The sequence below is a fragment of the Carcharhinus amblyrhynchos genome, chromosome 3 (genome assembly GCF_965287045.1).
Source record: "Carcharhinus amblyrhynchos chromosome 3, sCarAmb.v2.hapA, whole genome shotgun sequence".
NCBI lineage: Eukaryota > Metazoa > Chordata > Chondrichthyes > Carcharhiniformes > Carcharhinidae > Carcharhinus > Carcharhinus amblyrhynchos.
In genome coordinates, this window is record NC_137326.1 from 66953157 (window position 1) to 66974604 (window position 21448).

At 43.3% G+C, this 21448-nt stretch overlaps 1 protein-coding gene across 2 annotated transcripts in view; it reads right to left on the reverse strand.

Annotated features, from left to right (window-relative positions):
• ryk (receptor like tyrosine kinase) overlaps positions 1-21448 on the reverse strand; it is a 367912-nt gene that overhangs the window by 221487 nt on the left and 124977 nt on the right. For both annotated transcript variants that reach the window (XM_080184943.1, XM_080184936.1), the window contains exons 4-7: positions 20005-20139; positions 15839-15907; positions 6396-6540; positions 5066-5166 (exon numbers count right to left, since the gene is read on the reverse strand). In XM_080184943.1, the coding sequence (XP_080041069.1) occupies positions 5066-5166; positions 6396-6540; positions 15839-15907; positions 20005-20139 (450 nt within the window). The remainder of the gene's footprint in view (positions 1-5065; positions 5167-6395; positions 6541-15838; positions 15908-20004; positions 20140-21448) is intronic.

The window sequence follows — 21448 nt, forward strand, 5'->3', positions numbered from 1 at the left end:
ATAGTCGGAGGCTTTTTCCCAGGGTTGAAATGGTTGCCACAAGAGGACACAGGTTTAAGGTGCTGGGGAGTAGGTATAGAGGAGATAGAACATAGAACATAGAACATAGAACACTACAGCACAAACAGGCCCTTTGGCCCACAAGTTGCGCCGATCACATCACCTACCAACCTACAGACCTATCTATAACCCTCAATCTCATTAAACCCCATATACTCATCCAGAAGTCTTTTAAAAGACCCCAGCGAGTTCGCCTCCACCACCACTGACGGCAGCCGATTCCATTCACTCACCACCCTCTGAGTGAAAAACTTACCCCTAACGTCACTTCTGAACCTCCCTCCCCGCACCTTAAATCTGTGTCCTCTCGTAGCGACCATTTCAAACCGGGGAAATAGCCTCTGAGAGTCCACCCTATCTATTCCTCTCAACATTTTGTAAACTTCTATCAGGTCGCCTCTCAACCTTCGTCTCTCCAGGGAAAAGAGTCCCAGCTCCCTCAACCTAACTTCATAAGGCATGCCTCCCAGTCCAGGCAACATCCTTGTAAATCTCCTCTGCACCCTTTCAATAGCTTCTACATCTTTCCTATAGTGAGGCGACCAGAACTGCGCACAATACTCTAAATGAGGCCTGACAAGGGTCTTATAAAGTTCCAGCATTACCTCCCGACTCCTAAACTCAATCCCTCGATTAATGAAGGCCAGTACACCATACGCCTTCTTGACCACCTCCTCCACCTGCGAGGCCGATTTAAGAGTCCTGTGGACCCGGACCCCAAGATCCTTCTGCTCCTCAACACTACTCAGACTTCTGCCCTTGATAGTGTACTCGTTCATCCCGTTGGTTCTGCCAAAATGGACGACTACACATTTATCCGCGTTGAAGTCCATCTGCCACTTCTCCGCCCAGTCCTGCATCCTATCTATGTCCTGCTGCAACTTTTGCCATCCTTCCAGATCATCCACAACACCACCGACCTTCGTGTCATCAGCGAACTTACTTACCCATCCCTCCACTTCCTCATCCAGGTCATTTATGAAAATGACAAACAACAAGGGTCCCAGAACAGATCCTTGAGGCACTCCGCTGTCAGAGATGTCAGGGGTAAGTTTTTCACTCAGAGTGGTGGGTGTGTGGAATGGGCTGCTGGCAACGGTGGTGGAGGCGGATTCGATAGGGTCTTTTAATACACTTTTGGATAAGTACATGGAACTTAGTAAGATAGATGGTTATAGGTAACCCTAGTAATCTCTAAGGTAGGGACATATTCGGCACAGCTTTGTGGGCAGAAGGGCCTGTATTGTACTGTACTTTTTCTATGTTTCTATGAAATGACATAGGTGTCATGCACAAAATTACAAAGGGAATGTAAATAATGATCATGGCCGTGAAGGATGCTGATGACAGTGGCCCATCAAGAGATCAGAATGTGTAAATGGCAGAACTAAGATAAGCAGAGTGTCAAAGGAAACCTATGACATGTAACAGACGGCCCTAATCAAGTTGGTGGCGGGGAGATAGAAAGCGAGATTTTAAAAAGGTGGACAAATTAAATGGTGGAAATAATGCAATTAAAAATAAATATCAATCTGTCTTCACCCAAGAGAATGTGGATAAAAACATAGAATTCAGGGAGAGAGAATGCAAGGTTCTTGAGCCAATTGACATAGTATTGGAGCTGTTGGCAGGCTTAGAAATGGACAAATCTCCAGGTCTGAGTGAACTGTGTCCCAGGCTGCTGTGGAAGGCAAGGGAGGAGATCGCAGGGGCTCTGACCCAAATTTTTAATTCCTCTCCAGCCATGGTAGAGGTGCCAGAGGACTCAAAGGATTGTAGAGGTAAGCCAGGGGACTACAGACCAGTGAGTCACACATCAGTGGTCAGGAAACTATTGGAAAAAGTTCTGAAGGAGAGCATCTATTTCCACTTGGAGAAACGATGCTTGTTTAGGGATCTCCCCACCTTCACTCCATCCATACTCGCACACACTGGCAGCAGTATGAACCATCTACAAGATGCACTGCTGCAACTCACCAAGGAACCTTCTAAACCCTTGATCTCTACCAATTAGAAAGACAACAGCATCAGATATATGACAACAGCACCATCTGCAGGTTTCCCTCCAAGCCACTCATCAGCCTGATATGCAAATGTACCACTGCTCCTTTATTGTCGCTGGGTCAAAATCCTGGATCTCCTTCCTTAACAGCCGTGTGGGTCCACTACACCACATGGACCGCAGCAGTTCATGAAGGCGGCTCATCATCAAGGTCAATTAGGGATGGACAGTAACTTATGGTCTACAGCCCCATCCCATGAAAGGATATAAAAAGGTTCCAGCATTAGCCAGAGATGGAATCCCTACATTTTTATTATTTTGCTAGCAGTCATCCTAGGGAATTTATATATGTGCTTGTTCTGTCAAATAACATTTATATCCTTGCTGTGCCTTCTATTGAGACCTGTGAGGCTCCAGACCACAAAGAACTTGAGGGTAGTTATGACTTCTGAGCTATTAGCATGACATGGCCACACATGTTCAACAGGCTGCAGATTTTCACACGTTGCAGTTTGGAACTTGCTTCCAAAAATGAAAATTGATGCGAGATCAATTTTTAATTTGTAAATGGGCAGCACAGTACCACAGTGGTTAGCACTGCAGCTTCATAGCTCCAGGGACCTGGGTTCGATTCCCGCTTGGATCACTGTCTGTGTGGAGTTTGCTCGTTCTCCTTGTTGCTGCGTGGGTTTCTTCCGGGTGCTCCGGTTTCTTCCCACAGTCCAAAACTGTGCGGGTTAGGTTGACTGGCCATGCTAAAAATTGCCCCTTAGTGTCCTGAGATGAGTAGGTTGGAGGGATTAGCAGGTAAATGTGTAGGGATATAGGGGTAGGGCCTGGCTGGGATTCTGGTCGGTGCAGATTCAATGGGCCAGATGGCCTCTTTCTGCACTGTAGTGTTTCTATGATTCTATGATTTTATGAAATGGAGATTGATAGATTTTTGTAAGCCAAATGTATTAAGCAAGGAAAGGCAGGTAGATCGTGCCAGGTCACAGAACAACCCGGATCTCACTGAATGGCGAACAAGCTCAAGGGATTAAATGGTGTACTGCTGTTCCTACATTTCCCTGCAGAGTACCCCAGATGTCTGCCAACAGCTGACATAACAATTTCAGTTTCTGAGGGACTGTGTTCCTCCAAAAGCTCAAAGAAGATGAGCTTCTATTTGTAGACCCTATTAGAATATCTTCCTGCGAGCTCATACCCTCTACTGCTTCCTTCTCTGCCAGCCACTTACAGCTTTTCCATGGCATGTCCATGGCATGTTCATTCTTCATAATTGTGAACTCTCCAAAACATTACAGAACATTAGAACATAGAACATAACAGCGCAGTACAGGCCCTTCGGCCCTCAATGTTGCACCGACTCACAGTAAGTACTAAAATCATAGATTCACAGAATCCTACAGTGTGGAAGAAGGTCATTCGGCCCATCGAGTCTGCATCCCATAATCCCACCCGGGCCCTATCTCCATAACCCCATGCATTTACCCTAGCTAATCCTGACACTAAGGGGCAATTTAGTGTGGTCAATCCACCTAACCCGTACATTTTTGGAGAAAGGCAGAGCACCCGGAGAAAACCCACGCAGATACGGGGAGACTATACTACCATTGTGCCACAATGCTGCCCTACTGTTGCTCAAATGCAGCCCATAATGGATGAGCAACAACTTGCAGGTAACAAAAGCTTCATTTTAACTATCCCAATCCAATTCTCTGGCAAATTAATTTATCAAAACCAATGCCATACCGGCAACATTCAATTCAAGACCAAATTATGATATAGAATTGCCATTCAAATACAGTGATGAGTCAACAGGAAACATCTATTTTAAAACCTGGGTCAATGTGGATATTTCCATTGTGAAAAAGACAGTAGGACTAGGGGGCACAGCCTCAAGATAAAGGGGAGGCGGTTTAGAACGGAGTTGAGGAGGAACTTCTTCACTCAAAGGGTGGTGAATCTCTGGAATTCTCTGCCCGTTGAAGTGGTGGAGGCTGCCTCGCTAAATATTTTTAAGAAGCGGGTTGATGGGTTCTTGATAAGAGAGGGGATTAAGGGTTATGGGGAGAGGGCGGGAAAGTGGAACTGAGCCACAACAGATCAGCCATGATCTTATTGAATGGCGGGGCAGGCTCGAAGGGCTAGATGGCCTACTCCTGCTCCTATTTCTTATGTTCTTATGTGTTGGGTTGGGGAGGTACTGGGGTTGGGGAGGGACATGGGAGAAAATTGAGGCCAATGTCTTCATTGTATTGCACATCGCTCCCTACGGCAGCAGTAACATTAGCCCCTGGTCTCAGGGAACCACCACAGCTGAACTGTTTCAGGCAATAGATGAAGAAGAAAACAGTTTCACAATGCTTAGCAATCTGTTTGTTAATTTATAATAATTCAGTGTCATTAGTACTTTTGTAGACAATGATGAGATCCTGAATGTGAATAGGTTGAGAGGATTTCGGCTGAATGTTATCAATGTGTTACTCAACTTGATTTACAGACAATGCACATTGCTTTAATAGAACTTTCTGGCAACTAACACTCTGGCCAGCATCTCCTTGTTTTGCCTGGTAGGATCCTTCGCAGTATGGCATAAACATTGGAAAACACACGAGTGGGGGGTCAGAAAATACCACTCTCCATCTTACCCAGATCAAAGTCTAAACATCTTGAAAAGTATTAAATAAATATATTTAAGTATCGTGAACCTAGCCCAAAAAATCTTCAAATCTTGTTCTCCATTTCAAACAAATAAGCAAATTTGTACAACAAAGTTACGATTAGATGTGGAAAAATATAGAGGGCTCATTATGTTCATTTCAGATAAGTTTTATCCTGTACTATTTAACTATGCAATTTTTTGTTTTATCAATAGGAATGCAGAAAGATAAACTTTTATTCCAAAACACGATTAATATTTAACTCTACAATTAGCCTTGCCCTCAACTGTAAACATAGGTATACAGTTTCTAATGATTCAAATGAAGGAAATCTTACTAGTGACAGGCGTTGCATTGTTGGGTGTATCAGCTCTCAAATACTGGGTGGTCTGCGTAGAGGGTTGCGACAAGCCTTGAGAGCTTCCACTATCACTCATACTGACAACACAAAAGACAAAGCTTATTACAATACATATACCGTATTTCCATTTGCAATTTTTATTCTTTCATTCATATTTTAACAAGTAACAGCAATTTAGAATTATAGAATGGTTACAGCACTAAGTGGCCATTCAGCCTGTTTATCTATGTTGCTCTTGTGAAGGAGCACTTCACTAGTTACCACACCGCTTTTCCCCAAAGACATGCAAATCTTTCCTTTTCTTATGGAAATGAGCTTTAGGTAGAACAATTCATCACTGCTATATAAAGATTAAAACCATTTCTGGCCAAGTATACGACAAAGAAAGCCAGTGGTTTATTAATTCATGATTAGATAACCCCAGACTAGCTATCAGGCTTGTCTAGAGTATCAACATCCACTGAACAGGCATTTGTGGCTGCAGCCCTCCAAATATTACAAAACAAAACTGAAATGGCAAGCCTCCATGTGAACATAAATTTAATTTGATTTTAGAAGAATTAAAGATGAGAAATAGGTTTGAAGTCAGAGGTACTTTAAACAGAAATCACTCTCAATTTTCTTTTCACTGAAATCAAGAGATAAAGTTTAGGAGTTAAGAAAATAAGGGATCTTGCAAATCTTTCCTCAGAGTGTTTTGGTGAATTGTTTACCAATTACTTACAAATGTCAAATTGGGGCACAACAGAAAGAATTACTTTAAAATTACATTTAAGGCGATAATCTAATTTAAATGTTTTGTGTGCAGACTATACCTATTACTTTATTTGACAGTAAAGACGATAACATTCACTTCTTTTTGAAAGAATTGGAGAGAGGGTCTTTTAAATTTGAACAACGATGCACCAAATACTCTCATTAAAAGTATATTATTCATGTAGATTATTAGCAAACATTGCAGCCGAACATCTGGTTAACATAGGTCTAACTGTGACTGGAAAATTAGATTTGTCAATAGTTATTTCTGTTATTGAAGACACTAATAAAATCCACAATTCTAGGTCAGTCACACTCAGTTAAACTACACTGCTATTAAAGGGACAATGAACAAGCACCAGAAAAAAAATGAGAAGCCTATTTAAAATGACATTAAATCCCAGTGAGAGCAGAAACACTGCAAATCCATTAACTAGACCATTAAGTACATTATGAATGAGATTTGTCTCCCAAATTAAATCCTATTGACATTGAAATATTCATTGCAATCCATACCTTCAGATCATGCATTAAACTGAAAGCCACTCACCTGTCATCAAGTTCCACTCTTTTCATGCTGTGCAAGTGCAGAACAGCCAGTATTATTGCCACCAAGAATATGACGGCACAACAAACTCCAACGCTAATGTAGAACACACGGGTGGAGGTAGTGGGTGCTGTGTGTACAGCATCAACTGTTAGGAAGTCAAGCACAAAGATGAAATTTGAAACTACTACCATTTATACAAACAGAGCAGGAACACAAATTTGTAGGGGAAGTTAACTACCACAACATTAAGCAGGATCTGGAAAGTGTAGATTGGGGGGAGGCTGTTTGAGGGTATATCAACATCTGACATATGGGAGACTTTCAAATGTCAGTTGTTTGGCATTCAGCAATGGTATGTACCTATGAGGATGAAGGATAAGTGTGGCAAGTATTGGGAACACTGTATGATGAGGGATATTATGAACCTTGTCAAAAAGGAAATGGAAGCATTTGTAAGGTCTAAAAGGCTTAGGACAGTTGAAGCTCTTGAAGAATATAAAGAACATCAGAAGGAACTCAAGGAAGGAGTTAGGAGGGCTGAAAGGGGTCATGAAAAGTCCTTGGCAAACAGGATTAAGGGAAGTCCTAAGGCATTTTATATATATGTAAAGAGCAAGAGGGTAGCCGGTGAAATGATTGGTCCACTCAAGGATAGTGGAGGGAATCTATGCATTGAACCAGAGGAAACGGGCGAGAAACTGAATGAATACTTTGTCTCAGTATTCACCAAAGTGATGGACTGGGTGGAAATTGCTGGGGCCTTTGACAGGAATCTTTGTATCCTCATTGGCCACAGGTGAAGTTCCAGAGGACAGGAGGATAGCCAATGTTGTTCCATTGTTTAAGAAGGGAAGCAGGGATAATCCAGGAAATGATAGGCTAGTGAGCCTTACGTCAGTGGCAGGAAAAATACTGGAAAAGATTCTAAGGGATAGGATTTACTCACATTCGGAAACAAATGGATTTATTAGTGATAGACAGCATGGTTTTGTCACGGAGGGGTCGTGTTTCACTAATTTGATTGAGTTTTTTGAGGAAATGACAAAGACGATAGATAAGGAAAGGCAAGCAATGTTATGTACATGGACTTCATTCAGTCAAGCCTTGACAAGGAACCTCATGGTAGACTGGTACGAAAGGTGAAGTCACAGAATCAGCGGAGAGCTGGAAAAATGGATACAGAACTGGCTTGGCCATAGAAGCCAGAAGATAGCAGTAGAGGAGTGCTTTTCTGAATGGAAGGTTGTGACTAACGGTGTTTCACAGGGATCATTTCGAGGACCTTTGTTGTTCATAGTATACATAAATGATTTGAAGGAAAAGGTAGCTGGCCTGATTAGTAAGCTCGCAATGACACAAAAATTGATGGAGTTGCGGATAGTGGAGAGGATTGTCAGAGGATACAACAAGATATAGACCAGAGGTCGGAGACTTGGGCAGGGAAATGGCAGATGGAGTTTAATTTGGACAAACGTGAATTAATGCATTTTGGAAGGTTCAATGCATGTGGGAATTACACAGTAAATGACAGAACCCTTAGGAGTATTGACAGGCAGACAGATCTCGATGTACGAGTCCACTGATCACTGAAAGTGGCAACGCAGGTGGATAAGATAGTCAAGAAGGCATCCAGCATTCTTGCCTTCCATTGGCTGGGAGATTGAATATAAAAATTTGCAGGTCTCGCTGCAGCTATACTTAGTTAGGCCTCGTTTAGAATATTACAATTCTGGTTGCCACAATACCAGAAGGATGTGGATGCTTTGAAGAGGGTACAGAAGAGGTTTACCAGGATGTTGCCTGATATGGAGCGTATTAGCTATGAGGAGAAGTTGAATAAAGAACAAAGAAAATCACAGCACAGTAACAGGTTCTTCGGCCCTCCAAGTCTGCACAAACCATGCTGCCCAACTGAACTAAAACCCCTACCCTTTCGGAGTCCTTGTCCCTCCATCCCCATTCTATTCATGTATTTGTCCAGATGCACCTTAAAAATCACAGGTTGGATAAACTCGGTTTGTTCTCACTGGAATGATGGAGGTTGAGGGGTGACCATGAGTGGCATGGACACAGTGGACAGTCCTAGGGTAGAAAAGTCAAGTACTAGGGACATAGGTTTAAGGTGCATGGAGAAAGGTTTAGAGGAGATGCGCAAGGCAAGTTTTCTTTACACTGAGGGTGATGAATACTTAGAACGCGTTGCCCGGGAAGGTGGTGGGAGTAGGTATCATAGCGGCATTTAAAAGGCAACGAGATAAATACATGAATATGATGGGAATGGACAGATACAGACTTTGTAAGTGCATACGGTTTTAGTTTCGGCAGACATCATGATCAGCACAAGCTTGGAGAGCTGAAGGGCCTGTTCCTGCACTGTATCCAAGCAGTGATCCTGGTGCTATCCAACTAGTCACTGTCTGCCACTTGGTATAAGAGATAGGCACTTCTATGGATGTGAAATAGGCTCCAGGATGGTATTGCTTCCCTGGTGCCAGGGTCCAGGATATCGCTGAATAGGCAGAAAGCATTCTGAATGGAGACGGTGAACAGCCAGACGTCATGGTACATATTAGTACTAACTACATAGTTAAGAAGAGTGACGAGGTCTTGCAGCAGCAGTTTAGGGAATTAAGTAGAAAGTTAAAAAGCAGGACCTCAAGGGCTGTAATCTCAGGATTACTACCAGTGCCATGTGCCACTGAGGCTAGAAATAGGAAGAGGGTGGTGTTGGTGGAAAGATGAATTAAATGAAGGAGAAATGAGATGGTAGGGCCAGTAAGACTCAGAGGAAGCGCAGGCAGGGAGTGATTGCTGATCAAAGAGGGTCTGGTGGCCTGAAATGCATTTGTTTCAATGCAAGAAGTGTAACAGATGAACTTAGAGCTTGAATTAAAACTTGGAACTATGATATTTTTGCCATTATAGAGACTTGGTTAAGGGAAGGATAGGATTGGCAGCTTAATGATCCAGTGGGATAGAGAGGGATGTAAAAGGGGTGGGGGAGTGGCAGTACTGGTTAAAGAGGGAGTCACAGCTATACTGCAGGAGTGTGACATGAACCCAAGATCTACAGATGTGACTACAGATAGTGTGACATGAACCTAAGATTCCAGTTGAGGCCATCCTCATGCATGCAGAACTTGGCTATCAGTCTTTGTTCAGCGACTCTGTGTTGTCATGTGTCATGAAGGCCGCCTTGGAGAACACTTACCCAAAGATCAGAGGTGAATGCTCATGACAGCTGAAGTGTTCCCAACAGGTAATTGCCTGGTAATTGTCGAGCGGTGTTTATTCATCCATTGTTGTAGCGTCTGCATGGTCTCCCCAATGTACCACACCTTGGGACATCCTTTCCTGTAGCACATCAGGTAAACAACGTTGGCGAGTTGCAAGAGAATGTACCCGGTACCTGGTGGATGGTGTTCTCATGTGAGATGATGGCATCCGTGTCGATGATCCGGCATGTCTTGCAGAGGTTGCTGTGGCAGGGTTGTGTGGTGACTGTTCTCCTGAAGGCTGGGTAGTTTGCTGTGGACAATGATCTGTTTGAGGTTGTGCAGTTGTTTGAAGGCAAGAAGTGGGTATACGGGGATGGCTTTGGCGAGATGGTCATCTTCATCAAATACATGTTGAAGGCTCCAGAGAAGAGCTGGATAACGAAGGGTACTCAGTCCGATGGAGAAGTGGCAGATGGACTTCAACGCGGATAAATGCGTAGTCGTCCATTTTGGCAGAACCAACGGGATGAACGAGTACACTATCAAGGGCAGGAGTCTGAGTAGTGTTGAAGAGCAGAAGGATCTTGGGGTCCGGGTCCACAGGACTCTTAAATCGGCCTCGCAGGTGGAAGAGGTGGTCAAGAAGGCGTATGGTGTACTGGCCTTCATTAATCGAGGGATTGAGTTTAGGAGTCGGGAGGTAATGCTGCAACTTTATAAGACCCTTGTCAGGCCTCATTTGGAGTACTGTGCGCAGTTCTGGTCGCCTCACCATAGGAAAGACGTAGAAGCTATTGAAAGGGTACAGAGGAGATTTACAAGGATGTTGCCTGGACTGGGAGGCATGCCTTATGAAGTTAGGTTGAGGGAGCTGGGTCTCTTTTCCCTGGAGGAAGGTTGAGAGGCGACCTGATAGAAGTTTATAAAATGTTGAGAGGAGTAGATAGGGTGGATTCTCAGAGGCTATTTCCCCGGGTTGAAATGGTCGCTACGAGAGGACACAGATTTAAGGTGCGGGGAGGAAAGTACAGAAGTGATGTTAGGGGTAAGTTTTTCACTCAGAGGGTGGTGAGTGAATGGAATCGGCTGCCGTCAGTGGTGGTGGAGGCGAACTCGCTGGGGTCTTTTAAAAGACTTCTAGATGAGTATATGGGGTTTTATGGGATTGGGGGTTATAGATAGGTCTATAGATTGGTAGGTGTTGATGTCATCGGCGCAACTCGTGGGCCGAAGGGCCTGTTTGTGCTGTAGTGTTCTATGTTCTATATCCTGTCTTCTGAGGAGGTTGGTGCGGTTTTTCGCTGTGGCACATCGGAACTGTCAATCGATGAGTCAGGAACAGGAACATATCCTGTTCTTATGTGAAACTTGATATCTGTGTCAGTATGCATGATCTTCTTGGAGATCCTCTCTGCTTGGAGTTGGCAGTGTCTCCTCTCCTCTTGGGGCTGGCAGTGTCTCCTCTCCTCTCCACTTGGAGCTGGCAGTGTCTCCTCTCCTCTTGGAGCTGGCAGTGTCTCCTCTCCTCTCCACTTGGAGCTGGCAGTGTCTCCTCTCCACCTGGAGCTGGCAGTGTCTCCTGTCCACCTGGAGCTGGCAGTGTCTCCTCTCCTCTTGGAGCTGGCAGTGTCTCCTCTCCTCTTGGAGCTGGCAGTGTCTCCTCTCCTCTTGGAGCTGGCAGTGTCTCCTCTCCTCTTGGAGCTGGCAGTGTCTCCTCTCCTCTTGGGGCTGGCAGTGTCCCCTCTCCTCTTGGAGCTGGCAGTGTCCCCTCTCCTCTTGGGGCTGGCAGTGTCCCCTCTCCTCTTGGGGCTGGCAGTGTCTCCTGTCCACCTGGAGCTGGCAGTGTCTCCTCTCCACTTGGAGCTGGCAGTGTCTCCTCTCCACTTGGAGCTGGCAGTGTCTCCTCTCCACTTGGAGCTGGCAGTGTCTCCTCTCCACTTGGAGCTGGCAGTGTCTCCTCTCCACTTGGAGCTGGCAGTGTCTCCTCTCCACTTGGAGCTGGCAGTGTCTCCTCTCCACTTGGAGCTGGCAGTGTCTCCTCTCCACTTGGAGCTGGCAGTGTCTCCTCTCCTCTCCTCCAGTGCAATCACATTCTTCCTATAATGTGATGGCCAGAACTGCACACACTATTTCAGCTGTGGCCACAGCAGAGTTCTATCCAACTCCAAAAATGACTTCCCAGAATTTATATCTATGCCTTGATTGATAAAGGCAAATGTCTCATATGCCTTTTACGGCAACCCACTAATATGCCCTACCACCTTCAGATATATGGACAAGCACGCCAAGGTCCCTTTTTCCCTCAGAACTTCCTAATGTCATGCCATTCACTAAATACTTCCTTGTCAAAGTATTTTCCAAACTCCTTCCAACACTATTCTATTTATATCTTCCTGTCACCCAGCCTCAGCCTCAGCCTCACTGATAACCACCTGGCCAATCTTTGTGTCACCCCCAAACTGACCTCCCACATAGTCATTTACATAAATGACGAATAATAAGGGGTCTAGCACAGATCCCTGTAGTGTGCCACTAGACACTGGCTTCTAGAAACTAAAGCAGCCTGATATCATCAGCCTCTGTCTCATACAAGTAAGCCAAATTTGAATCCACATTATCAAATTATCCCACATCCCATATTCATTTGCCTTCTTTATAAGTCTTCCATTTGGGACCGTGTTAAAGGTTTTGCTGAAATCCATATAAACTGCATTGACTCACCACTCTCATCTACACACCTGGTCACTTCTTCAAAAAATTCAATCAAATTTGTTAGGCATGACCCCCGCCTCTGACAAAGCCACACTGACTATCCCTGATCAAACCTTGCCTGTCTAAGTGGATAAAGATGCTCTTCTTCAGACGTTTCTCCAACACTAACCACTGATGTGCAACTCACTGGTCCGTAGTTCCCTGGCTTATCCCTGCAACCATTCTTAGGTAGCAAAACCACATGAGCTATTCTCCAGTTCTCTAGCACATCTCCCGTGGTTGGTGAGAAATTAAAAATTTGGGTCAGAATCCCTGCAGTCTCCTCTCTTCCCTCCCATAGCAGCCTGGGACACACTTCATCTGACCTGTAGACCTGTTTACTTTTAAGCCCACCAGCACCTCAAATCCCTTGTTGCTCCTTTGCAGTCTTTTTCTCTGAGGTCCTTACCTTCACCCTCATTCTCTAGGGTGAAGACAGATGTGAAATATTTGTTCAACATACTACTGATATCCTCTGGCTCCACCAATAGATTGGCCCCATGGTTCTCAACGGCTCCTACTCCTGCTCTGTCATCCTCTTCCCACTGATATACTTCCAGAATATCTTGGCATTTTCCCTACTTTTACCAGCTAAAGCTCTCTCCTATCCTCTCTTTGCTCTCCTAATTGCTTCATTAAGCTGCACCCTACACTTTCTGTCCTTCATTAGTGCCTCCACTGATTTGTTCCCCTTGTACTTGCTAAAAAGCTCTCTTTTCCTTTTCATCGCATCCAGAATATCTCAAGCCATCCGGGATTCTCTGGGCTTGTTATCCTTCCTAACACTCTACAGAGAACATGTTGGGCCTGGGCCCGCTCCACTTCCTTCTTGAATGCCCACTACTGCTCTTCTGTACACTTCCCCATTAGTAGCTGTTCAGTCTAAAACACAGAAAATTACAGCACAGTATAGGCCCTTCGGCCCTCAATGTTGTGCCGAGCTATGTCCAATCCCAAGATCAAGCTATCCCCTCCCTATAATTCTGGAGTGCTCCATGTGCCTATCCAATAACCGTTTGAAAGTACCTAAAGTGTCCGACTCCACTATCACAGCAGGCAGTCTATTCCACACCCCAACCACTCTCTGAGTAAAGAATCTACCTTGGACGTCCCTCCTATATCTCCCACCATGAACCTTATAGTTACGCCCTGTAGTAACAGCTACATCCACCTGAGGAAATAGTCTCTTGCACATCCACTCTGTCAATCCCTCTCACCATCTTATAAACCTCTTTTAAGTCACCTCTCATCCTCCTCCGCTCCAAAGAGAAAAGCCCCAGCTCCCTCAACCTTTCCTCATAAGACCTACCCTCCAAACCAGGCAGCATCCTAGTAAATCTCCTTTGCACTCTCTCCAATGCTTCCACATCCTTCTTAAATGAGGTGACCAGAACTGAACACAATATTCCAAATGTGGTCTCACCAACGTCCGGTATAGTTGTAGCATACCTTGGCCCGTCTACCTTGGCCAGATCTTGCCTTATATTATTAAAATCCAATCCCCCCAATCCAAAACTTTTTTTTGCAACTTTGCAACTTTTTGTTTCACACAACTCCTTGAATTATGCTCTTCATATTTACTCCTCAATTTCCCACTGGCTGTCTGGGGATCTATCAGAAGCACCCAGCAATGTGGTTGCCTCTTTTCTATTCCTAATATCAACCCTCAAATCCTCATTTGATGCAACTTCCAAAATATTATCTCTCCCTACTGAAGTAACTTCTTAACAAGTAATGCAATGACTTTTCCACTATTACCCCTTCACCTGTCTTGCCTTAAGATTCTATATTCCAAAATGACTGTTTTACTGTATTATGCTGTGTCCCTATTCTGCTGACAGTCTGTGTCCCCCTCCCCTCGCTAAATTAGTTTACACTCCCCCCAACAACACTAGCAAACCCACCTGGAAGGATGGTTGTCCCGTTCTGGTTCAGATGCAGACCATTCCACTTGAACTGGTCCAACCTTTGCAGAAATGGTCCCAGTGATCCAAGAATCCCTCCCTCCTGCACCAGCTCTTAAGCCACACATTCGCCCGCACTATTTTCCTATTTCTGTGCTTGCTACTGGCACTGGGCATAATCCAGAAATTACAACCAGAGAGGTTCTGCTTTTTATTCTATTACCTAGCTCTCTGAATTCTTGATGTAAGACTGCATCCTTCTTTCTACTTATGTCATTGGTACCAACATGGACCATGGCCTATGCCTTCTCATCCTTCCCCTTCAGGCTGCCCTGCTGCCAGTGACATCCCACACCCCGGCACCAGGGAGGCCACACACCACCTTGGAATTATTTTGACGGCCACAACAGCACCTATCCGTACCCCTAACTACAGAATCCCTGATTACTATTGCTCTTCCTTTCCTCCTGTACAGACAGGCTGCCTGTGGTGCCAGAAGCTTGGCTACCTGCACTTCCTGGAGGAACCAGCATCGTCATCAGCCTCTAAAATGCAATATCAATTTGTGAGCAGCCCCAGGAAACTCCTGAACTATCTGCCTGTTTCTCTTGGACTGTTTGTTGACCATCCATTCCCTTCCTTCCTGAAGTTCCTTCAACTGCAGTGTGACCGGCTCTCTAAACGTGCTATCCACAATTCTCTTAGACTTGCAGATATTCCACAGTGTCCCCAAACATAGTTCCAGCCCTGAAACCCAAGCTTTCAGGAGCTGCAGCTGAACACACTTCCTGCACACATGTTGGTCCTGGGCACTGGCAATGTGCCTGGCTTCCAACATAGAACAGGAAGAGCAAATCACAGTTTGAGCTCTCCTGCCATGACTAAACCCTTTAAATTTAAAACTTTTTAAGATTTGTTTTAAAATCAAAATTTATGCTACAAATAAGGACATAGAGTACAACAGCAAGGACATTACATTGCACTTGTATAAGTGCAGTAGATCAGCCTCAGCTACACTATTGTTTCTAGTTCTGGGCACCACACTTTAAGGGTGGGGGCAAAAAAGAATCATATGAACGGTTGGAATCACCTGATGATGGAGCAGAGCTCCAAGAACTCGTGATTCCAAATAAATCTGGTAGACTTTAACCGGATGTTGTGAGACTTTTTACTGTGTCCACCCCAGTCCAACTCCTGCATCTCCACTTCATGAAAGTAGATGGGAGAAGCTAGAACTGTTTTTCTTGAACTGGCATGTGACAGAGTATTCAAAATTATGAGAGGACTGGATAGGATAGCTAGGGAGAAACTGTTCTCACTCATGGAAGAAAAAGATCTGGAATGTGCTGCCCGAGTATGTGGTGGAGACAGGCTCAATCAAGGCATTCAACAGGGAATTAAGACTGTTATTTGAAGAGGATGAATGTGTAAGGTTTTTAGGATGAAAGTCATTAAATGAAATGCTCATTCAGAAAGCCAGTGCAGACATAATTGGTCAAATGGCCTTCTGCGCTATTAACAATTTTGTGATTCCATAAAAACAATCAGCTTTTCCCAAGTCATTACTCACATGCAGTTCTTCCATCTTTGCTGCTGTTTTTGCCTGGGTAAATGAGATTTTTCTCTTCTTGTTCTGGTTCTAGAGGGATTTAAACAAAGGCCATAATATGTAATTTTTTTCTTCAATATCAATAGTTATTTGTGCTAAAATACTCATAGTTCTGCCCCCAAAGATTGCTGGCTGCAATTTGCAGTTAGGGAACTGTAAATACATGCTGAAGTACCCACTGCTGAAATACCAGACCTAAACAAATTCCAAATGGAAAGAAAACATTTTTCAAACAATTCACTGACAATCCTTTTTATAAGAAAAGCGAACAACTAAAACAGCAGAAGTTTATAGCTAGTTAGCCTATCGTTTCTTCACTGGTCTTTCACCAACACAATTTCTTTTTCTCTGCTCTTTCATGGGATGTGAAAGTGTGCAAAGGACGCTGAAAGTCTGCAAAGGGACATCGATAATCCAAGTGAATGGGCAAGGGTCTGCAGATGAAGTAAAATGTTGATAAATGTGAGGTCATCCAATTTGGTAGGAATAACAGCAAAACAGACTATTATTTAAATGGTAAAAAATTGCAACATGCTGCCGTGCAAAGGGACCTGGGTGTCCTTGTGCAGAAATGGGCGGCACGGTAGCACAGTCGTTAGCACTGCTACTTCACAACTCCAGGGACCTGGGTTCGATTCCTGGCTTGGGTCACTGTTTGTGTGGAGTTTACACATTCTCTTCGTGTCTGCATGGGTTTCCTCTGGGTGCTCCGGTTTCCTCCTACAGTCAAAAGATGTACAGTTAGGTTGATTGGCCATGCTAAAAATTGCCCCTTAGGGACCTGAGACACGTAGGTTAGAATGATTAGTGGATAAGTATGTAGGGATATCGGGTAGGGCCCTTGGTGGGATTGTGGTCGATGCAGACTCGATGGGCCAAATGGCCTCTTTCTGCACTTAGGGTTTCTATGATTCTATGAATCTCAAGGAGTTGATTTGCAGGTGCAGCAGGTAATTAAGAAGGCAAATGGAATTTTGTCCTTCATTGGCTAGAGGGATGGAGTTTAAAAACAGCAAGATTATGTTGCATAAGGTACTGGTGAGGTCACACCTGGTACAGTTTTGGTCACCTTATTTGAGAAAGGATGTACTGGCACTGGAGGGGGTGCATAGGATATTCACTAGGTTGCCTCCAGAGTTGTGAGGGTTGGCTTATGAAGAGAGACTGAGTGGATTGGGGCTAGGGGAGATCTTATATAAACATATAAGATTATGAAGGGAATAGATAAGATAGAAGCAGAGATTAGATAGAAGTTTCACGGGTGGGTGAAACTAGAACTAGGGGGCATAGCAGGGGGAAGCAGATTCAGGACTGAGTTGAGGAGGAACTTCTTCAAACAACGGGTTGTGAGACTTGGATTCCTAACCCAGTGAAGCAGTTGAGGCTACCTTGAATGTTTTTAAGGCAAGGATAGATACATTTTTGAACAGTAAAGGAATTAAGCTTTATGGTGAGCGGGCGGAGCTGAGACCACAAAAAGATCAGCCATGATCTTACTGACTGACGGAGCAGGTTCGAGGGGCCAGATGGCCTACTCCTGCTCCTAGTTCTTGTGTTCTTATTAGACTTTTGAATCCAGATTTTTTTTTATTATATTCAAATTTCACCATCCGCTGTGTTGAGATTCGAACCTGGGTCCCCAGACCATCATCCTGGGTCTCTGGATTACTAATCCAGTGATGATACCACAATGCCTCAAGGCTAGTTGCACAGCGTACCTCTCTCTCTCTCGCTCTCAAATATTCAACACATCTTTTCATAAAAACAATGGTCACTGCCTCAATCACTCCATTTCAATCAATTCCATATCTTGAGAACCATTTGTATCAAAATTATTTCTTAATCACCCTGCATACTAAGTCATAATTCTAAATTAATGACTTCTCAACATGAACGCCTCAATTGTGAGTATTATTAGAATACTCTAAATCAGAAAATTATGGGTTCAAGTCTCAGTCCAGAGGCTTGAACATAAATATTTATGCTCACATTCCAGTGCAGAACAGCTGTATTGTCACAGACAACACCTTTCAGATTAGATGTTAAATCCAACTCTCACATGCCCCCTTAGGGTGGCATAAAAATCAGTACTTATGAGAATTAGGGGAATTCTCCCTTCAAAGTTAGAGGGAGCAGGCAGAAAAGTGGACTTAAGTCAGTACCACTCAATAGTTTACCGTGAATGATCAAGGCCATTCATCAGCTTACTGTGAATGTTTGCAACATGGCCTTCAAGTGACCTGAACTGAAAGGTGTTGACACCTCCCCTGGAAATGTAGCGTCCCTGCCTAGCTATACCTTTCATTATTTGTCTTACCCAGTCACCACAATGGTAGGATAAAAGCAAAGATGCTGGAATCTGAAACAAAGACAGAAAATGCTGGAAAATGTCAGCAGGTCTGACAGCATTTGTGGGGAGAGAATTGCAAGTAGCTTTGTTCTGTGAGCTGAATCCTACGGATGATTGGATAGAGATTTCCTAAACTCATTTCACAATAAACCTTTTTTAAAATCAAGTTCTTGTCATTTAATAAAACATCCTAGGATACTTTACAGGAGCATTATCATATAAAATTTGTCCTTGAGCCACATAACAAGACATTAGGACAAGGACCAAAGGTTTGGTCAAAGAAGTAGGTTTTGAGGATTAGCATGAAGGGGCAAGACAGACAGCAATTTAGACAGGATATTCAGGCAGCTGAAGGCATGGTCATCCGCATCCTTTAAAGAGGAACTGGATGAGCACTTGGCACATCATTACATTCAGGGCTAATAGCCAATCGAGTCTGGATGACCCTTTGTCAGAGTTCTGTTCCTCTGACACATTCTCTTTGGGCATTTCGTCCTGTTCCGCCTTTCTCACTTGTCTTTTAAAATCCTCATTCTCTACTATCCAAGCATCTTATCGTGATATTTTCATTTATTTCCTCTCTCAGCCTATGCTTAGCAATTGCTCATCCTTAGCAACTGCAACATCATCATGCTTTCTCTCTCGCTCTCTGATCAGTTAATCTTTATCTCCATTTGATTTCCCCAAATTCATAGTTATTGCCACACCCTTGACCCTGTACTGGGATATTCATCAATATTTTATTTACTTAAAAATGAATGCATTCAATTTGTCCAGGACCGAATGGGTATAGGTTTCACTCATTGCAAACAAAATATAAAATGCAAAAAATGATAAAAAGAACTGAGTAGAATAGCATGCCAATTGCTAGATTTGTTTCTTTATGTTATTTTCTGAACAGCAGCAGTTTCAAATACCCTGTTACTGTCTTACCAGGTTCTTTGAAAGTTACTGTGTATTCTGACATCACTCTTTCATCGCATTCATTTTTCTCATCATAAATTGCACCATTTGACTACAGTTCACAAAGTCACTCCCTCCCAGTCTGATGATGGTAAAGAAAAAGGGAATTACAAAGCAGTATTATAGCATCGCTGTGTTGTATATGTTGACTCTTTGAAAGAACAGCGAAGGACAGTGACTCTTTCTAGTGGCTCTGCAATATTTTCCTTTGAAGTATTAATTAAATTCTCTTTCAAAAATTACTATGAAATCTTTTCCAACAGGCAGTGCATTCCAGATCATCATAATTATCATTCAGAATAGGCACTTTTCTCACACTCTTGCCAAACATCTTAATTCTGTGTCCACTGGTTTTTCACCCTTCTGCCATGGGAAAAGGTTCATGATTTTGAGACCCTCTATCAAATCTACAATTAACTTCACTATTCTAAGGAAGATAATCTCAGTTACAGGGTCTGAAGAGCATTCTATTTCATTGACAAGTAATTCAGGATTTGTTTTTTCTAATGTGCTATGGAAGATCAGCTAGGGTGCCTCATGTTATCCAACAACTTTATATATTCAGACAATAAGAGCAAGATTGTGCTCCCCACCGCCACATCACACACATTCTCCCATCAAGGATTGTGGAATTTTGTTTTAGTATGGATAACCACGAGAAGGGGAAATCCAAAATTCCAAATCTTGGCACAAACAACAGATTCACCATAAATTCATCTAACCTCAGTCTTAAACTTAAACCAACAGGGTTTCATTAATGGCTTGGAGTGGGAAACAAAGGATGCACAAAACACTTGTACGTAGCACCCCTTACTTTTGTAGCAGATTTTCCTCCTTTTGAAGTTCAGGACTGTGATGTTCTTTGATGAGTTAATCGTCAGGTTAAGCTGCACTTCCATAGTTACCTCTGAATCAAGGTTTCCTGTGCACAAAAGGTCCACTCGAAATACTGCGGAAAACCAGACAACTTGTGAAGCTTTTTGTTAAAATCTGTGGCCAAAGATCCAAATAAGAAAATTACGATTTTCGAATATAAACAAATTTCAGTAGTTATATGAGAACTGTCAGTAATAAATTTATAATGTACTTTGGCAACAGATAAAATTCATAAAAAGGAGCAAATGGACAAGAGTCCTGGAACTATAGATCAATCAAACAAACTGACATTTTCATAGCTTTTACCCAAGTCACACAGCTCCCAAGGAAACCAAAAGTGGAGCTGCGTGCAAAAAGTTGTTAATAGACATACATCTAGATTCACAGTTGCTTAACAAGAATTTTACATAAATTTTATCGAAGCAGAAAAATAATTCCAATAGTTCAGAAGTAATTGACAGCTCAGGAGTTTCTTTTTTTTTGCACCTCATTGATTTACACGTGGTAAGGTTAGTGAAGACAATTTCAGACACAAGCACAAGGACAATGATCTAATGATCTAACTTCCAAAGAGTGGCGATCATAGTCAGATTAGAACATAGAACATTACAGCGCAGTACAGGCCCTTAGGCCCTTGATGTTGCACCGACTTGTGAAACCAATCTAAAGCCCAACTAATCTACACTATTCCAATATCATCCATATAGACTGTCACTCCATTCATTTTAACTTGCACTAGAATGCAGCTGCACTTTTGGGCCTGATCTTCCAACTATTGCCAAGAGAGAAATGTGCTGTACAGCCATTTAGAAATCCTTTTCGTGAAAGGCAGTGCCCCCTTTTTAGCAGCAGTAGTCACTGAAAAACAGGTTAGTTTCAAGGTCTCAGTCACCTTGAGAAGTCAGGGAGAAGGTCAAGTGTGTACAGTAAAAGGGTAGCATTGGGAGAGTGGGGGAGGAATGCATTTTCTGGGATCCCTACCCAGGTAAGATATCGGAGAAGAGAAGTTACGGGCCCACTGCGGGTAGTGCATTTTTATATCTCAGTTGAAAATTCAAGAGCAAAGGTGTCGAAAAGAACCAATGTATAACGGTCAATATTTTCCAGATTTGGAAATACATTACAAATTTCTTTATAGCTACATCATGTCTGTTATAGAGTCACAGAGGTTTACAGCATGGAAACATGCCCTTTGGCCCAACTTGTCCATGCCGTCTTTTCATTTTAAACCCCTAAGCCAATCCATTGCCTGCATTTGGCCCATATCCCTCTATACCTACCTTACCTATCTAACTGTCTAAATGTTTTTTAAAAGACAAAATTGTACCTGCCTCTACTACTACCTTCGGCAGGTTGTTACAGACACTCACCACCCTCTGTGA